The sequence below is a fragment of the Mobula birostris genome, chromosome 9 (assembly GCF_030028105.1).
Source record: "Mobula birostris isolate sMobBir1 chromosome 9, sMobBir1.hap1, whole genome shotgun sequence".
NCBI lineage: Eukaryota > Metazoa > Chordata > Chondrichthyes > Myliobatiformes > Myliobatidae > Mobula > Mobula birostris.
This window is the reverse complement of record NC_092378.1, coordinates 48,695,102-48,715,164: the sequence shown is the minus strand read 5'-3', so window position 1 is coordinate 48,715,164 and position 20,063 is coordinate 48,695,102. Positions and strand designations below refer to the sequence as shown.

The following is a 20,063-nucleotide window of genomic DNA, read 5'->3' as shown; positions in this document are numbered from 1 at the left end:
ATAAATCCATGCCCTGTATTACTGTAGCTCAGCACTGTTTTCGAGAGGTCACTTGTACATGGGCTCCTCTGCAGAACCTATCTAGAGTTCAATAAATAGAGAACCCTTCCACTTACCTAAAGTCCAAATTGGACCATAAGACATGGAGCAGAATTAGGCCATTTTGGCCTATCAAGTCTGCTCTAACATTCAATCATGGCTGATCCTTTTTTCCCCTCCTCAGCCCCACTCCTCTGCCTTCTCCCCATAACCTTTGATGCCGTGACCAATCAAGAACTTAGCAGTTTCCTCTTTAAAAACACCCAACAACCTGACCTCCACAGTTGCCTGCAGCAACAAATTCCACAAATTCACCGAACTCTGGCTAAAAAAAATTTCTCCACATCTCTGTTTTAAATGGACGCTCCTTTATCTTGAGGCTGTGCCATCTTGTCCTAAACTTTGCCACCATGGGAAACGTCCTTTCCACATCTACTCTGTCTAGGACTTCCAACGTTCGAAAGGTTTCAATGAAATCCCCCCGATCCTTCTAAATTCCAGCGAGTACGGGCCCAGACCCATCCAAAAACTCCTCATAATTCCTGGAATCATCCTTGTGAATCTCCTCTGAACCCTCTCCAATGCCAGCACATATTTTCTTAGATAAGGAGCCCAAAACTGTTCAGAATACTCAAGGTGAGGCCTCACCAGTGACTTATAAAGTCTTAGCATCACATCCCTGCTCTTATATTCTAGACCTCTTGAAATTAATGCTAACTTTGCATTTGCCTCCCTCACCACTCCACGTTTACCTTTAGGGTGTTTTGCACAAGGACTCCCAAGCCCCTTTGCATCTCCGATTTTTGGATTTTCTCCCCATTTAGAAAACAGTCTGCACATTTATTTCTTCTACCAAAGTGCATGACCATACATTTTCCAACATTCTATTTCATTTGCCACTTTCTTGCCCATTCTCATAATTTGTCTAAGTCCTCCTGCAGCCTTCCTATCTCTTAAACACTTCCTGCCCCTCCACCAGTCTTAGTGTCATTTGCAAACTTGGCAACAAAGCTATCCTAACAACAAAGTTGTCATTTGACCACGGCAGGAATTTTCTCAGTCAGAAGTCCAAAGACTGGACATTGAACAAAAAGCCTACCTTTTCACTCCTGTACAAGTCTACCTACTCCTGCAGAACATCACTCCAATGACAACCACAGCACAACTAGTAATTCTTGTTGAAAATGCATTGCATTCTCAAGAGATCCATACCTGATTCAGTTGAGGAGAGCATGGAAGTACAGTTCTAACGGATGTGGGCTCTTTGCCTTGGTATGTTGCATCATGCTATCAGATCGCTGCACTGCCTGAGGCTAATCAGCCAAAAAAAGAACAAGGGAGAGATGACAATAAAGAGCGTGATAATCGGTCACTACATACATTCTGATAAGTGACTTGCTTCATGAGAGACACTATACATGGCCATACTTTTAAAGTCATTTTAATAGCCTGATTGAGCTCCCCAGCTGTTATTCATCACTACTTCATCAGAGTACATTTAGCTACAGTGCATATCACATTACTCAATTATTGGCCACATAACAAAAACAAAAATCAAACTGGATATTTACATGGCTGCATACAAAAATCTAAGCCTCATAATGGTACTGCGGTAAAAGGTACAGTGCAATATTCCTAGACACACAAGGGATTTTGGTCACACTCTATGCATCACCTGTCAACAGTATCCTAGTCACGTACTTTTCTGCCTCATAAGAACATTAAAAGATGTGGCAAAAACAGGCCATATGGTCCCTTGAGCCTACTCTGTCATTCACTAAGATCATGACTGATGCCATCTTAGCCACAGCTCCACTTTCCTGCCTATTTCACATAATTCTTGAATTCTCTACAGCTGAAAAACTTACCCAATTTGGCCATGAATGTATTGAATTATTCAGTCTTAAAAGCTCTCTAGCACGGAGAATTCCAAAGACTCCTGAAATTCCTTTTGAACGTTCTGAAGCTGTTCCCTCCAAAGTTCTTGCTTCCAGCATGGGAAAAGATACCACTCAGCATTTAATTTTGTCAAGCTATGTCAGTATCTTACATATCTCAATATTATCTCTCATATTTCAAAGCTAATGGTAATTTATGAGCTGTGTGGTGCAAGCTTTTATGCAGCTTCTTATCGAATGCCTTCAGGAACTCCAAATATACTACATCCGCTGATTTCTCCTTTATCCACTCTGCTCATTTCATTCTCAAAGAGCTCTACAGGTCTGTTAAACATGATTATCTTTTCAAAAAAATGTTGATTCTGCTTGATTATGATACTATTCAATAGGTATTTTGCTACTATTTTAGTAATGGGTTTCAACGTGGATTTTTCCCATGTCAGATGCGAAGCTAACTGGTCGATATTTGTTTTTCTGCTTTCTATTTGCTTCCTTTCTTGAATCAATTCCTTAACTTTGCACTTTTCCGTAAGATATAGGAACAGAATTAGGCCACTCAGCCCATTGAGTCTGTTCCGTCATTCGATCATGGCTGATTTATTTTCCCTCTCAACCCCATTCTCCTGCCTTCTCCCAGTAACCTTTAACACTCTTACTTAGGATGCCATGGTAGCACAGCAGTTAGCATGATGCTATTACAGCTCGGACATTAGAGTTTGGAGTTCAATTCCAATGCCATCTGTAAGAAGTTTGAACATCCTTCCCGGGTATTTGTGGGTTTCCTCCAGGTGCTCTATAGTTTCCTCCCACATTCCAAAGACGTACTGGTGCATTGGTGATTATAAAATTGTCCTGTGATTAGGCTTGGGTTAAGTAGGTGGGTTGCTGGATGGTGTGGCTCATTGAGCTGGGAAGACTGGTTATATATCTCTAAATATATAGATAAAGTAGCAACCTCCTCGTTAAACATACACAATGACTTGCTGTCCAGAGCTATTTGTGTAAATGAATTCCACAGACTCACCACCAACTGGCTAAAGAAGTCCCTCCTCATCTCCATTCTAAAGGGGAAGGGGGGGGGGGTCAGCATTCCTTCTACCCTGAGGCTGTGCCCTCTGGTCCCAGATTCTCCCACTATTGAAAGCATCCTCTCCACGTCCAATTAATCCAGGCCTTTCAATATTTGTAGATTTCACAGTCATAGAGCACTACAGCACAGAAACAGGTCCTTCGGCCCATTCAGTCCTGCTGAATGTTATTCTGTCCAGTTCAATGAGATGCCCTCTCATTCTTCTAAACCTTAGTGAGTACAGATCCAAGGCCATCAAATGCACCTTATATATTAAAGTTTTCATTCCCAGGATCATTCTTCTAAACCACTTATGGACCTTCTCCAAAGCCAATACATCCATCCTTAGCAACACACATAAAAGTTGCTGGTGAACGCAGCAGGCCAGGCAGCATCTCTAGGAGGAGGTACTGTCGACGTTTCGGGCCGAGACCCTTCGTCAGGAATTTCCTCGTGTTTGCGTTTTTACATCCATCCTTAGATATGAGATTCAAAACTGCTCACAATACTCGTAATGACCAATGCCTTCTAAAGTCTCAGCTTTTCTTCCTTGCTTTTCTGTCCTAGTCCTCTCAAAATGAATGTTAACTTTGTATTTGCCTTCCTTACTACTACAACTTGCAAGTTAATCTTTAGAGAATCCTGCACTAGGACGTCAAGGTCCCTTTGCATCACCTAAGGCACATCTTTCCATCCTCATCATTCTCTGCTTTCCACAGAAATTGCTCTCTATGTGACTCCCTTGTCCATTCATCCTTTCCCACTGATCTCCCTCCTGGCTCTTATCCCTGCAAGTGAGACAAGTGCAACACCTCCTTCACCACCATTCTAGGCCCCAAATAGTCCTTCCAAGTGACCTGAGAGTCTACTGGGGTCATCAACTGTATCCAGTGCTCACAATATAGATTTGAGAACTGCTTCATCAAGCACCTTCACTCAGTCCACCTCAAATGTGGGATTTCTCATTTCAATTCAACTTCCCATTTTGACATGTCAGTCCATGGCCTTCTCTACTGCCCTGATGAGGCTACACTTATATTGGAAAAGCAACCTCATTTTCTGTCAGGGTAGCCTCTAAACTGATAGTATGAACATCGATTTCTCTAACTACTAGTGATTTCTCACTCTTCCCCATACTATCTTTTTCCATTCCCCATTCTGGCTCCCCTTCTCTTCTTCTAAACTGCCCATCACATCCCTTTGGTGGCCCCTCCCTCCTTCCCTTCTTCCTATGACCCACTGTCCTCTCCTAAAAGATCCCTTCTTCTTCAGCCCTTTATCTTTTCCACCTATCACTTCCTAGCTTCTTAAATTCATCCTTCCTTCCCCACTTCCACACACCCACATTCCCCCTCACCTATAACCTGTCAGCTTGTACTCCTTCTCCTTCCCACAACACTTTATTGTGGCACCTTCCCCCTTCCTGTCCAGTCCTGATGAAGGGTCTCAGCCCAAAACTTCGACTGCTTATTCCTCTGCATAGATGCTGTCTGACCTGCTGAGGTACAGGGTGCATCTTCATTGACCTATTGAGGATTTTTTATTCCTGCTGCATCTGTGCTGAGCTTTAAACACCATTCTGCACTAATTCCTTTTGCATCAGCACCCCATCCCATCCATATTCCTGCCACTCACTCTCACACTTGGGGAAATTTACAGTATCCAACTAACCTAGCAGCCAGCACATCTCTGGGATGTGGAAGGAAAGCAAACCTTCAAAAGGAGACCAGATGACTGCAGGGCAGAACATTTTTCTATCATCCATGTGCCTACCTAAGAGTTTCTTAAATGCTCCTAACATAACAACCTCTACCACCACCCTGGCAGGATGTTCCACACAACAACCACTCTCTGTGTAAAGAACTTACCTCTGACTCCCCCCACCCCCCGCCACCTATACTTTCCTCCAGTCAGTCAGCTTAAAATTATGTCCCCTCGTATTAGCCATTACCACCCTGGTCCCCTTGTATTAGCCATTACCACTCTAGCTATCTGGTCTATCTATGCGTCTTATCATCTTTAACACCTCTATCAAGTTACCTTTAATTCTCCTTCAGTCCAAAGAGAAAATCCCTATCTCACTCAACCTTTAAGGCATGCTCTATAGTCCAGGCAACATCCTGATAAATCACCTTTGCACCCTCTCTAAAGCTTCTACGTCCTTCCTCTAATGAGGCAACCAGAACCGAACACAATACTCCAAGTGTGATCTAACCTGATCTCTCTGTTCCTCCACGCGGTTAATAATTATTCGCCTCCCTTTTCAATTTTGATTCTATGTTGTCTGAAGTCAAATTCTCATCCCTTTCTAAACTTTCTGTCTTATTCTTTATTCTGAAGATTCCAGTAACCTTTCCTGCACTCTCCTTCAGTTTTACTTTATTCATGCCTTTCCAAGCTATCCCACTTAGTTTAAAGCCTTATCCACAGCTCTAGTTATGTGATTTGCCAGGATCCTGGTCCTGGCATGGTTCAAGTGGAGCTTATTCCTTTGGAGCAGCTTTTTGCTTCCTTACTACTGGTGCCAATGTTCCATGAATTCAATCCCACTTCTCCACATCAATATTTGAGCCATACATTTAAGTCTGATCTTATTAACCTTGGCCCAATTTGTGCATGGCTCAGGTAACAATCCAGAGATTATTACCTTTTTAGTTCTGCATTTTAATTTAGTCCCTAGCTCCTCAAATTTCCTGAGTAGAATCTCTTCTTGTTCTTCCTACATTGTTGGTACCCACATGGACCAGACAACCGTAACTTCCTCATTTCACTCTGAATTCTTGAGGAGGATTCCCAAATCCAGGCACCAGGCAGGGTAACACAACCTTTGGGACTTCCAACCCTGACTATACTATCCCCACCTGCTGAGATATTTTTCTTCCCTCCTAAACCACGGTGCCACGGTTTGGTTACTTACCTTTCCTAAGGCCCTCACTCCTATTTGTGCAGGGAGCAAGAATCTCAGGCCTGATGGAAATGTTCCCCCAGCAATACCTTTTGGATCCCTCTACCTGACTCACTCACAGTCACACCCTCTTGTCGCTGATCACAGACTAAATTTGAAGTAGTTAATCTAATGGGTGTGACTGTTTCTGCAAGCACTGTGCCCAGGTAACTTGCCCCGTCCCTGATGCATTGCCGTGTTTGAAGCTCAGATTCCACATCATCAATTTTGAGCCTGAGTTCCTTGAGCAACCATCATTTAGTGCAGATGTGGTTACCAGGAACCATAATAGGTTCTACCTGCTCTAATATCATGCAGCTACAACACATCACTTCACCCTGCATCCATATTTTATTTATTTAGTTCTAATTTTGGTGTCTTTCTATTTAACTACTATATAAAAAACATCTTACCTGGTCCCCTTGTATTAGCCATTACCACTCTAGCTATCTGGGCTATTCACGTGTGCCTACTTGCTGACGCCTCTCCAGCCAAATCCTGAGATTCCCATTCCTACACTGGCCCACTCTCATAATGGCAGCTCTAAAATGGCGAAAATCTGGGTGGGTTTCATCATCTGGAATTTAGGTGTTTTGGAAGAACAGAATTATTGTATCCATACAGTCTAGGCTCAGTTCTCCAGGCTCAGGTGATTTCTCAGCCTTTATTCCCTTAAATTTGCCTCCAATGACTGAATATTTTGCCCTTTTTACATCGTAATTGGAATACTAATAGTATCTTCTATCATAACAACAGATAGATAACCTATGTCGGTCTGCCACTTTGTTATTTTCCATTGTTAATTCTTCATGCCTTTAATTCCCTTGAAATAACTACCCCTGAATTTTGCGAATGGTGAATTATGTGAAAGATGCATCATTGATAAAATACTTTGACTAACAATATCCTTGAAGGGAGCAAACAAAATTTGATCCACAATAGCTGTGATTAGCAGACAATTTGAGGTCTCTTAAGGATAAGGCACCGTCTCCAAGGGTCTGGCAATATAGCTTGTCAAGCAACTAAAAAATTCTTACTGCTTTCTACAAAGCAGCTATCACGTTTATCACCATAAAGAAACTCATGAAGTCACCCTGTTCCTCTTGATGCCAGCTATCAATATAATTGGTATCTATCTGTTAATTTAGTTTAAAGTTCATTCTCAATGATAATTAACATTTAGTGTTTCAGCTGATCAGGAATACCCGGAAAACTGATTAAAACTCTTTCTCTGCCACCTGTTCCACATCCCTCCTGTTGCGTTCCACCCTCGTTATTCCCAACATCTTTTGCTCCTACCAGATTTAGGAACACACTCTCTGCTCCAGGTCTATGGTCACCCTAGCTATATATATGTACCTAAGATTTTTTTGCATAGTACTTTAGATCCAGCTATTCCAGAGCAAAACCAGTTCACAGGACAGTTCTCAGTGGAGTTTACTAAACAGTTTCACAAAATGGCGACCTCCACTGTCTCCTGACTGATTCCTGTTAGGTGTTTTAATCCATATTTTAATTCCTTGTTAGCCAACAGACACGATCCACGATCTCCCTAACCCTGGCATCAGAGAGGCAATATACCATCTGGGAATCTCATTTTTTTTCCACAGATCCTCCTACCTGTTCCCCAAACCAATGAATCCTCTATCACTACTGCTTGCCTCTTCTTTTCCCTTCCCTTCTGAGTCACGGGTCTAGACTCAATGCCAGAGACCTGAATACGGTGGTTTTCTCTACTGTCATCCCCACTCCCTCCCCCAACAGTATCCAAAGTAATATACTTGTTATTGAGGGAAATGGCCACAGGCATACCCTGGATTGGCTGCTCATCCCCTTTTCCTCTCCTGACAGTCACCCAGTTACCTGTGTCCTACCTTCTTGTATCTCCTGTCAATTAACTAACCCCTCAGCCTCCTGAATGATCTAGAGTTCATCCAGCTCCAGCTCCATTCTCCTAATGCAGTCTGTAAGAAATTGCAGCTGGATGTACTTCTTGCAGGTGTAGTTGTCAGGAACATCAGAGATCTCCCTGTATTGTCACATACCCACAAGAGGAGCATTCCACCATCCTGTGTAACATTTCTACTGCTCTACCTGTGCAATCAGAATAAAAGCAAGTTGCGGGAAATCTACCTTCACCTCTGCCTCCCCTCACTGAAGACTCTTGAGCCAAAGCTTTGAGCTCCTGCACTCTAACCCTATCCCACATTTGCCACAAGCAGCAGCTTGCATGATCTCAAGCCCTTCGTAACGGATATACGCTGCTGTAGATAAAAAGTTAATTTTGCTCCAGTTGATTATTTTTAAAAAAACACTTGCTTTTTTTAACTCCAGATCATCAAAGCAGAGGAAGAATGTGATCAGCTGTGTCACAGTTCATGACTCGCCAGATTCAGACTCCTCGAGCAGCAACAGTCCAAGTGCAGTGCGACAGCGACACACCATTGGCAACAACACCACCTACAACTCGACCAAAGGATACTCGGACAGCCACTATGGTGGAAACCCACGGACTATCATTGTCCCTCCCCTCAAGACACAGTCAAGTGATACTGTAGCAGGATGTGATCGCCTTGTCTCAGGTAGCTGCAGCTTTTTCGTCTTGCTGCTTCTATCCCACACAATTGTCTCAGTCCGTACAGGAAATTCACAGACCACCAGTGGCACTCGGAGAAGAACTAATTTGGCAATTAAACTTCCAAAATGCATTCAAACAGAGGAATGTAGACGGTTGCTGACATTGGCAGTTTCTGAGGAGTATCTCAGCGTTGCAGATAGTAAATACAGTCTCTTTTAATCAACTCAGGTGGCCTCCAGCATCAGCTTCGGCTATGCCTTGTTTGAAAGTTCTTTGAAGAAATTAGTTCCATTGAGGTTGGAATTGAGAACAAGGGGATCTATCTGTTCTCAATTGAGCTGCTGCAGAATTTCAGGCCTGTCTCTTTAAAAATATACCATGTTCTCAATAATACCATGAATGTCATTCAAGTATGTACAAAATCTGGCATTCTGTGTACTGTGCCTTGTACTAGTCACACCTGAGAATGTGAGCCAATAAAATCGCTCCAAATACTTGACAAAAAAAATTGAAAGCCTTTGAAGAAATGCAAGGTAGTGATCCTAATTGTGCATCTATTTCAAAACACCAGGGTAGTCCTGCTTCTGTGCTATGAGATTTTATGAACTGATTTTATAAAAAGAAAAGAAAAAGGGTAATTTTAGTCTTTCTCTGCCTCAGGCAGGATCTACAGGAGCACATGTTAATCTAGAAACAACTTTCATCAACTGACACACCTTGTGGCTTTCAAGGTCACTAATTTAAATTGCAGCTAAATAATGGATTATCTTTCAGTTGGTATTCAGCAGTAAAGAGGATATAATTTGCTTTGCAGTATGCATTGCCAGATGGGATTAACTAGCATTGCTATAAGCAATTCAGCTAATAAACCATATTAAAACTTCAAATTAATTGAAGTCAAATTTTATTTATGACTTTTCATTATTTGAATTTCTGATTATATACCAGATATGTTAATAGTTTGGTGCTCATCTCATGAAAGACCAATCAATCTGAGATCTATTGCAAAGGCTAATTGGCTACACCTGTTTTAGATGTGGAGCACATATTGTCCAATTATTTATGCTTTTTTCTTACTATATATAACTAAATTAAATTTCAAGATTTCTCTCCTGTGTAGTAGAGCTATTCCATCTTTTCATGTTGAATTTTTCTTTCAGGTATACAGGGGCAACATTCATTGGGACACAAAACCAAAAACTCCAGCATAGTAACATCTAGTACAAGCCACTCTTCAGGGAGTTTCTCGGGGATATCACCTTACCGGCAACAGAGGTCAACGGCCCATTCCTTGCAACAGCAACCACTTAATCTCAGTCAGGTACCTAATGTATGCTTTTATATTCATTCAAAGTTAAAGTATATGTTACTGTCAAGATCTGTTCATCCCCAATCCCTTTTTCCCTCTCCCAGTCTGTCCATTCACTCTTTAACCCTATTCAATCACTATTTACCACACTCTCAATATATACCTACCTGTTCTTGATTCCAGTGTGATGTTTCTGACTGCGGTTTGCTCACCCCAATCCCCAAATGCTTACTCCTCATCTCTGAATTTGGATCCACATAGCCTTTACTACCAGTTCCTGTCTGGTCCCATCTTCTCCATCGACTCATGCCTGATCCACAGCTACTCCTGCTCAATTCCTGTTTGCTTGCAAGCTATTCTTATCTGCTCTTTCCTGATCCTTGTCTGCTCTCCTTGATCTCTGGTCACTTGCTTCAGATCCGATACTCACTCCCAATTTCGCTTCACTTCATTTTCTTGTCCCATGCTCCTGATCTCTGTGACCATCTTCATGTGTGTTACATTTTGTCATTGATTGTGGCTGAATCCCTTTAGATGTGAAAAGAGAATAGAGTGCAGCAAGGGTTAAACTGGGCATTCCTGGCTGCATTTGCAGTGTAAAGAAAAGAATGGATAATAATGAGATCTCTCCAGTTGCCTGGAGAGATCTATGTCTGGGATTCCTCCACAAATACCAGATATAACTGAAATGTCAAACCTTGTGTGGAAAAATATAGACATGCCTGGATCCCTGTATTTGTAAACAGAGGATTAAGCTCAATTGACTTCACAATACTTCTGATCCACATCTGCACACTTTCAATCTCTGTACCTTTTAAAGTGAGGATTGAGTATGAAGAGATGTCTTTATGGGTGAGGAGATTCAAATGCTGTTATCATCACTGCTTTATATTATTATTGAAGGGAAAGATTGATCTTGGAAATAAAGTCATATTTCTTGAAAAGTTATGCAAAAGTTTCTCTCTGTCTCAATTAACAATGAATGTGTGCTCTAGGCTCAGCAACATGCGACAAGCATACCGGAGCGGAGTGGAAACCATGGACATCGAAGACAACAGGCTTACATCACACCGACTATTGCACAGGCTCCTTATTCATTCCCACATCGTAGTCCTTCACACACAACTGTGCATCCTCACCTGGCTGCAGCTCATCTACCGGGTCAGCCTCATCTGTATACCTATGCCACACCTGCTGCCCTAGGCCCCACAGGCACGGTGGCTCACCTTGTGACATCGCAGGGCTCTGCCAGGCACGCCTATGCTACCCATCCTGGGGGAATAGTTCACCAAGTGCCCGTTGGCATGGGGCCAAGAGTACTGCCTTCTCCAACCATCCATCCAAGTCAGTACCAACCCCAGTTTGCCCATCAGACATACATCAATGCTTCGCCAGCCTCAGCTGTCTACACAGGATACCCACTGAGCCCAACCAAGGTGAACCAGTATCCCTATCTTTAAGACTGGAGGTCAATAAGACACTATATTGAATTAAAACAAGCAACAATGCATCTCACATTTGGGAAGGTACTTCAGAAATGGGCTGGAAGGAAGTGTGCCTGGTCACAGAATGAGAAAAACAAATCTTTTTATGAGAAGTTTGTTTTTTTAAAAAAAAAATCACCAAAACTTAAGTCTGTTAATTGACCACTGGTCAGTGATGAAGACCTTCAAAGGGGAGTCGATAGTGGATGGATGGAGGAGATTAAGGATCTACAACCTGGAAACGACTCTCAGAGTTTGGTTGAAATTTTATTAGTGAAATTCAGTAAATGTACTACAGCTGTTGACTTTCCCAATTTTACTTTTTTTTTTGAAAAAATAAAGAGCTGCTCTTCCTTTTCTAAATAAAACCATCCTTGTGAAGGTAAAGGTTGCCAGGGCTCCTTAGAATGTAGAGAGTCAAGGAAAGCATCATTTGGTGACACGATACCAATAGATATTACTTGTGATTACACAACTGTGATTCAGCCTAACTCTGTTCTTAAGGCGTACTAGATGTGTCTGTTCAGAGCTCCAGTGTGTATGTGTGTGTGCATGTGTGCTGATATTCTTGTCTGTGGTTTCTTTAACAGAGAGCTTCCTAGCATAGGCATTGGTTTTGAACATATTCCCTTTTAGTGCCTTACAGAAAAGGATGAGAATTCCACCAGATTTCATATAGATCAATGTCAATACTGAGACAGTCTCCCAATAGTGACTCTTGGGCATTATGATCTTGGGTGGCAGAAAGGACTAGCTGTAGGAGACCACCAGAGGACGGGATAAGGGTACCTTTGAAAAGGGACTTGGGTGGTGGTTAAGCAGAGAGAACGTGCAGATGCTTGTTTTCTTGAACTCCCACTCCGCATGGTATAACTCTACTGGTTCCTACTCGATTGCATTCCTCTTCCCATGGCCGACATCATCAGGAAAAGAGTAAAGTCTCAAAGAAGAATGCACCTTTTAGCCCTTTAAGTACATCGAGTTTTCATTTAATTGAGGAATTAATTAATGGTTTTCCCTTTCCCCCTATACAGTACATCAATTTGCCTATTTCTGGAACATCCATCACCCCGAAAAATAGATCTAAATTCTTGCCAATGATAAAATCACCAGTGTCCTCCTCTTAGAGGTATCAATTGTCATGAACCAATAACTGTCTTCAGTTAATTGATGCTGGCAGGTAAAATGCTTTACAGCATTATTGATCCTGTCGTATCAGGGAGAAAGAAAATGTAAGGTGAGGTAACACAGAGTTGCTGTACCCCAAAACACTCAAAGTCTTGGGATTAGTTTATGTTGCATTATCAGATTTCAGTATTACCAATAAACTTCAACCCTCCCATACTAGTTCTGCTTAGTATTTTTCATCCCTGGCTACATCGATGTCTCATTCCAATATCAGCCATCTTTTTCAACGAAGCAAGCAAATTGCTGCTATTTTTCTCTGACAGCATCACTCACGTAGATGTCAGAACAGTGGACTATTTCCTGTTGTGCACAATACTGACCAAGCAGGACTTTGATTTCCTGCTATCTTTCTCCCTCGCTCTCCCAATTTCATGCAATATTGATGAGCCTAGACCTAACTGTATGGTACTATAAGCTCATAGGCAAACTAGCCTACTCCTGTTGCTATAACTCCTTAACTGCATGTTAGTTTGATGTTTCTGGGTACTATGTTGGAACTTCATTGGCAAGCACTGATATGCTGTTTCACTCAACATGGAATTACAGCTCAGCCCCATTCTGTCCAAATGTATTGGCAAATGTGAAGGTATGGGCTGAGGGTTCTGCTATACCTGCTCAACCTTTACTAAACATTAAGACCACATATGGCTCCCCTGACTGAAACACTGTAACGGGATTTTCAACAAGTCACTGATTTGATAGGCAGAGGCAAGAGGGATGAAACAGTTTAAAGAAAGAGAGTATTAGCGGTTTTGATTACCACCTGATGGTGAAAAGCATTGTGATTCTGTCCGTGCTTGTGTGTTTTGGGGAGTAAAAGGCAGAATGAGAAATACAAGTACAGGAATCTTTTTAACTGGTACATTGTCATAATTAAACTAGGCTTTTTTCTTGGGAAGATATGTTTTTTAGAAGTATTTTCTTGATCAATACACAATTTGTGACTGACATTTTTGAAAGAATATTTCAATTTTTCCTTGTCAGATAGGTTTTAAGTGTAGCTGCTGTTTTAAATATTTTGATTGACTATTGATTTTGTTTTATTTTCCCTTGCCTCTGGATTTCCTTCTGATGACAACCAGCTCCACATAAATTTAGAGGGAACTATTGAATTTCTTGCTATTTGTTTCATGCATTGTATTTATTTCCTATTGGAGCACTGTTGTCCAATAAAAATCTGCCATCTACAGGGCCATCTATAGTTAATGATAGCCATCCATGCTCATTTTAGTTAGATTATCCCATCCTGGTAAATGTAAAACTCATATACATCTACTTGAGAAACATATTGTCTCACTCAGAAACTATGTAACAGTCCTGATGATCAACACTACTTCTCATTTTGCCATTTTACCAGGAAATGTAAAAAAAGGGGTTCATTTGTGTAGATCATTTGAATATGATACCTGTTTCCAACTGTTTCCCAATGAGCATGTGGTCAGTGTCTTATGTAACACTGCTTTGGGGCAGATAACTGTTAAAAATATGGAAGTGTAGAGAATGTATTTCTGAACACAGATGTGATTTTAAAGGACAACATGAGCTGCATCAGCTGGGTTCCAACTGGCCAAGGAAGAAGTGCATTGGAACTTTTCCACAATTTGAATGATCTGGTGACAACAATAGTTATGTACATTCTGAAGGCTGAGTCTTATTTTGGGCCTTCTGACAGCAGCCAGCTGCAACCCAGATGGGGAAAAGAGTTGGTTTAGTATAAGGATGGAAACACAAAGAAAAGAACAAGTAAAACATGCATAGTAAAACAAAATGGCTCTTGTCACCAAAGAAACCACATTTTATTGCATCATATGTTCTTTGCTGCCCCTTGACCACTGGTTATTTTATGAAGCTGTCTTCACCCTTTTTAGTAGGAGGGAGCTGAAACTTGTTCCTCCTCTTGTGTAACTAACTCTAATTTCCTAATTTGTTTTTTTTTCTTTAGATTGTAATTTCTTAGTTTAATGATGACTGGCATTGCTGCTATTTTGATGTATTTATACATTTGAGTGAATCCATATCTGTTCTGTGTGTATATACATATTTATATATATATAAAAGAAGAAAACAAATGTTCCTAATCATCAAATCCAGAAGGGTCTCAAAAATCTACTGAGTACCAGGTAAAGTGAGCTGTCTGCACAGCATAATTTTTAAATCATATGAGAATCAATTTTTATTCTGTTTAATGAATTTATTCATGTACCTTTTAAAGACATATTGAGATGCAAATGTTCATCAGTCTGCTCAATGTCAACCACAAGCCCTTGTCCACAATCTCCACAAGCACCCTCCAAGGCCAGTGGATGATAGCAGGTTTGGGCTGATGGGGATTAACCAATCACACATGCAAATATTTCATCTGAGATCAATGTGTGGCTGATATTTCTGGGTAGCTTGAATCCATTTGATGTTTGACTTTTCATTATACTGACTTATTTGCAATACATTTTTTTGCTGCTCACTGTACTTTGGTTGTTAAAAATGAACTGGTAGCGTTTTTGCTTTGTCGTCCAAGTGAAATGCTATGGCAGTGGTGCATTTTGAGCATCTTTACAATTCGGCTGAAAGTGCCTTTCATTCAGAAGACCTCCCATGTATATTGACAATAATGCATGGCTTTTACAAAAGAATGTGGGTTTCATACATACAGCAGAACGTTGCACCAGTTCTCTGATGCCAAGCAAGGAGTGTAGATACAACAAAAAACTAGCCACAATTCTCCAATGCAGGCTCCCCTTCGGCAACCACATAGGAACATCATTCTGTTAAATGGACATGGTCACATGTGGGAGATACTATCACATGCGTAGGATTATATAGATTGAAGACAAGAAACATAGTTTGACATGGATTTTATTGGACATTTTACTAAACCACATGTTGCTCAAAGCAACCCAGAAGAGAGACTGTGGTGTTATACAAATTTTTCCTGTATCCTTCATTATATTTTCAGGAGATGGAGATGAAGATGAAGATTGATTGTGATATATCAGTTTGGGGGAGGGGATGAAACTGTCAAGAATATGATCGATAGGACTGACCCAAATCACCACAAATCTGGGATTTTAGAGAAGCTAAAGAAAAACACCAAAGAAATTCAGGAGTTACATCCTCCCTCATTCTATCACTTTCTTTGTTTTTTTGTTGTTCATATTGATAGCTTTCTGGAAGTTTTCAAGCATAAAGTTTATCACAGCCGGAAATGTGTGAAACTTTATGGGGTGGGGCAGCTGCATTTCAGCTATACACAGTGCTATTCAGATTTTCTTATTAGCTGCCAGATTGCAGAAATTGTAACAGTTCCTGCCTTGGGCTATAACAAATTTAGGTCTAGTACTAATTTTGTGCAAATATTATTTTTATTACACAATTGAACTAAACTTCACCAAGATATAAAAAAAAGTTGTTGATTTAGGCCTGCAACTATATTAACTGGCTGTGTTTTTTTAAGCTCCCAAATAGATGCACTCAAATTTGACATTGTGGTGGAGGAAAGGGACCTCTTTCCCAAAATAGTTTCAGTTTTTCCCCTTTCCTTCTGGTTCTTTGCTGTCATGCTGATTAATCTGATGTCTTGTTCAAGTAGCCAATCACTTGTGGAGGCAGGATTTGCCAGGAAACGAAACAAAGAACAACCACTGAATCATGACCCAAGAGGCTTTTTCTAAAGCCCCTAACATTAGCCCTGCTCAAAGTAGTTCTCCGAGTAAGTCTTGGAATTTCCTACTCCTTGACAGAATTTACTAAGCCATCAGGGAAACACACTATTGAACCATTACAGTATATACATTTTAAGCTCAGTGGCACTTTACTGTCATCTATAATACATACCAACTCCAGTTCTGAATTGAAAGAATAGTGAAGTTGATAAATTGTTCATGCAGCTGAGCTGATGAGGAGAGAGATTGGTGTGATGGTTTCAAAAAGCAGAGGAATGGAGTCTGGTGAGAAATTGAGAAGGGTTAAGGTAACAGAATCAATGAATCAGGACAATTGTGTATAATTCACAAAAAGGAAACTTGCAGGTTACTGTGGTTGGTAATGTAGTTGGTATATATTATAGTTGCATTTTGAGATGCTTGAGTAAAAGTTTAATGTCCATCACTTGCAATATTTTCAAATAAAATTATAAGTAATTGGTTTGTATCCTCCACCAATAAAATCTGTACCATCATTAAATATTCTGCTTTACGCATTGGAGAGAATCTTGATCCTTTGAATTGATTCAGTTATACTCGTAACGAGAACCAAGCCTGACTTTGTTCTTGTTCACACTTTGCAGAATATAAACTAGCCAGGAGTAGCCAGGTTACAGTGAACTGTAACGAGCACTGTTCTAATATGCCAATACTGTTTAAGTGAACTCTGCACAGCCTTCCTCAAACTGTTGTGTCCTGCAAGGACAATGTCAAACCCCAAACGTTGCACTGACCTACCAAATTTTAACTGTCCAGCCTGGTATGGTTACACCATTCTGTTCTTCCTTGCTATCCTGCAATGCTTAAATACCCTGTCTACTTCATGCTTCTTGCACTACCTATTTTTAGGATGCACACACTGTACAGATTCACCCAAATAGTTATACTCTCACTTAGTTTCACTACTATTACAGAACTGGCTAAACAGCAGCCAAGGCAGGTTGGAAGATGACTGGTTTTCCACTCTAACCAGCCAAGGATAGTAATAATCAGGAAAACAATGAAGTGAGAAGTTAGAATGATTAACCTACAATACACAGATAACATTTTCTCACACACAAAACAAAAATTTGCTTATCCTTAATGTCTTGGTAAATACAACAACACAAGAAAATAGGCTCCTCATGCCTGTCCAGCCATTTCATTTCATATCATGGTTGATCTAAACTGGTCTCATTTGTGCCAGTTCCCTATAATCCTCAATTCCTCCATCTTTCAAATTTTTACCTATCTACACCTTAAATATATATATCAATCTTGCCTCTACCACTGTCAGGAACAGAGAATTCTAGAGACTCACTACTCTGAGACAAAAAAAAAATCTATGTACCTTAGTTTTAAATGACTGGTCCCTTACATTGTAGCTATGTTCCCTCGTTAGTAGCTCTCTCACTAATAAGAACATTTCAAGATCAACCCTGTAAAGCCCTTTAATATTGTGTATATTTTAACAAGGTCACCTTCATTCTTTTAAACTCAAAGGAGTACAGATCAAAACAGTCTAACCTCCCTTGACAGGACAGACCTCTCATCTCAGAAATCAGCTTGGTAAATCTTCTTTGGATTGCTTACTATGTCCTTTCTTAAGTAAAGGAATCAAAACTGCACAGTTTTCCAGGTAAGGCCTCACCAATACTCTGTACAACTGTAATAAAGTCTCCCTATTCTTAAACTCCAATCCTTTTGCAAAAAAATGCTGTTTGCCTTCCCTGTGAACTATTTGTTGGACCTGCCTACTAACTTTTTTTGTTGATTCATGCACTAAAATATCTAAATCTCTGAACTTCACTCATTTGAAATCTCACTCCATTTAGATTATATCCACGTTTGATTGTTCTTATTGAAGTGTATGGCCCCAACAATTTGTCACATGAAATTCCATTTGCCTGGTTTTCATCCAATCTATCTGTATTCCTTTGCAGAATCATAATGCCTTCATCATAAAAGGCCCTTCCAACTTTATTTATATCAGCAAATTTGGAAATTAGATATTTTGTTTCCTCCTTCAGGTTACAAAGCTAACAGTTGAAAGTCAAGAATGAACCCCTAGGTTACTCTAGTAGTTATACCCCTCCAACCAGAAAAAGTTGCACTTACTCCTTGTTTTCTAAATGACAGCTAGTTTTCATTCATTTATCAGCCTGGTATATGTAATGTTGTCAAATAACGTTTGGAAATCCAAATACACTATATCAACAGGTTCCCCTCTATCAAGTGTTCCTAATGATATCTTCAAAGAATTTGAGCTAATTTGACAAATGTATATTACCTTACATATAAACATGCTGACTAGATTTGATTAAATTTAGCTTTCCTGAAGAATTAGTTGTTTGATTAGGGACTCTAGCATCTTGCCAAAAAATAACTGCTAAACTAACAGGCTGATAGTTTCTCACCTTCTGTTCTCCCTTTTTGAACAAGTCATTCTGGTACCCTCCTTGAATTTAGTGCATTTTGAAAAAATTCAACCAATGGGTTTATTATCTCTTCAACCACTTCCTTTAAAACTCTTAAGTGAAGTAAGGAATCAAGTTTCATTTCCACCAACTCAAACAATTATTACGTGAGTTTTATTTTTGCTGACCATGACAAAATGTGCGGTAGAATGCCATTTTGAATTTCCTGACAGGTGCATGGACTTAAAAGTTTTTCAGATCCTGGTAGATATGAAATGATCCCACTTATTGATATAACTTTCTAAATATCTCACCAGTCTGAATTAGCAGAAGAGGAGAATAAAGGGGAAACGAGGAGAAATGTCATTTGTCAGTATGGGGGCACATTTATTGGAGTCACATGAATCATTGGACAATACCCACATCCAAAGTTTGGTGCTGGTTTATCCAAAATACATTTTGAGTTTTATTTTAAACTAAGAATCTCATCTCATCCTCGTTCGGCGTCAAAGTTATCTGATTATCTGTATTCATTCTCTGTAGGTTTGTGTATCAAAGTGTTTCTCTGTTTTTCTTTGTGGACTGTCTTTTTGCTCTGTGGTTTGTTGTCTTTTAAAGGCATGGGTGCAGGGTGTGGGGTGGGGGGAGGTGTGAGATGTTGTAGGATTATATGTACAATGTAGAAATTTATATCTTTGCCCCATATTCTAGATATGGTTATGAGAATGTTTATTTTACCGAATTGTAGAGTGTTTAAAAAGAAAATTCAACCAGAAACTCAGTCGTAGCTACTAAATGTTTTTTAAGAGATGTTGTGAGCTCACTCTTAACTGTTTCAGTTGTAGGAGGAATGAGTGGAAATTTTTATGGTCTCATCTTGAAACTAATATTAGAAGCATTGTAAATTAAAAGAAGATTTTAATGGAAAAATTATAGAGTATATAGTTATTTTAACTGTTACTACTAACTGTAGGGAGAAAAGGGGGTCTATTGTTGTGAACTGTTTAGCTTGTAGTTCACTGGTTGTTGATCATTTTTTCGGTCTCCAAGGTGAATCTGCTTATCTCCTAATCAGAATATATACACTCACATATGCATATTGTATATGTGCAGAAATGTAATCACACACTGTCTTGGATTTGCATTAAACTGTTTTAAGTCACCACACAACCCAGTCTTTATGTTGCCTCTACCTGTATCTGTCTCCATGCACAATCAATACATGTCATGTCACTTGCAATGCCAACTCTCTTTGCCTCATGAGAGCTCAAGCTGCAAAACAGATGAAGCTAAAACAGGAATCTGTTCTTTAATCATGAATTGAAAAGAGTGAGAATTTTTAAATTTTGACATTGCTTAACTGGGAGTCACTGTGTGTAAGCAAGCAGAAAGGAGAGTGAATGAGACTTTGTTGGTTATAAATTAGGATGTGGGCAGCTTTTTAGGATAACATCAAATGT

The 20,063-nt window shown here is 40.1% G+C and overlaps 1 protein-coding gene across 7 annotated transcripts in view; it reads left to right on the top strand.

The window, feature by feature from the left end:
• The window catches only part of hipk2 (homeodomain interacting protein kinase 2), a 259,940-nt gene extending 240,167 nt beyond the window's left edge, over window positions 1-19,773 (top strand). For all 7 annotated transcript variants that reach the window (XM_072268021.1, XM_072268017.1, XM_072268020.1 and 4 more), the window contains 3 exons: window positions 8,285-8,532; window positions 9,689-9,849; window positions 10,833-19,773. In XM_072268021.1, the coding sequence (XP_072124122.1) occupies window positions 8,285-8,532; window positions 9,689-9,849; window positions 10,833-11,297 (874 nt within the window). In that variant the 3' untranslated portion in view covers window positions 11,298-19,773. The remainder of the gene's footprint in view (window positions 1-8,284; window positions 8,533-9,688; window positions 9,850-10,832) is intronic.
• Window positions 19,774-20,063: the final 290 nt, after the last annotated feature.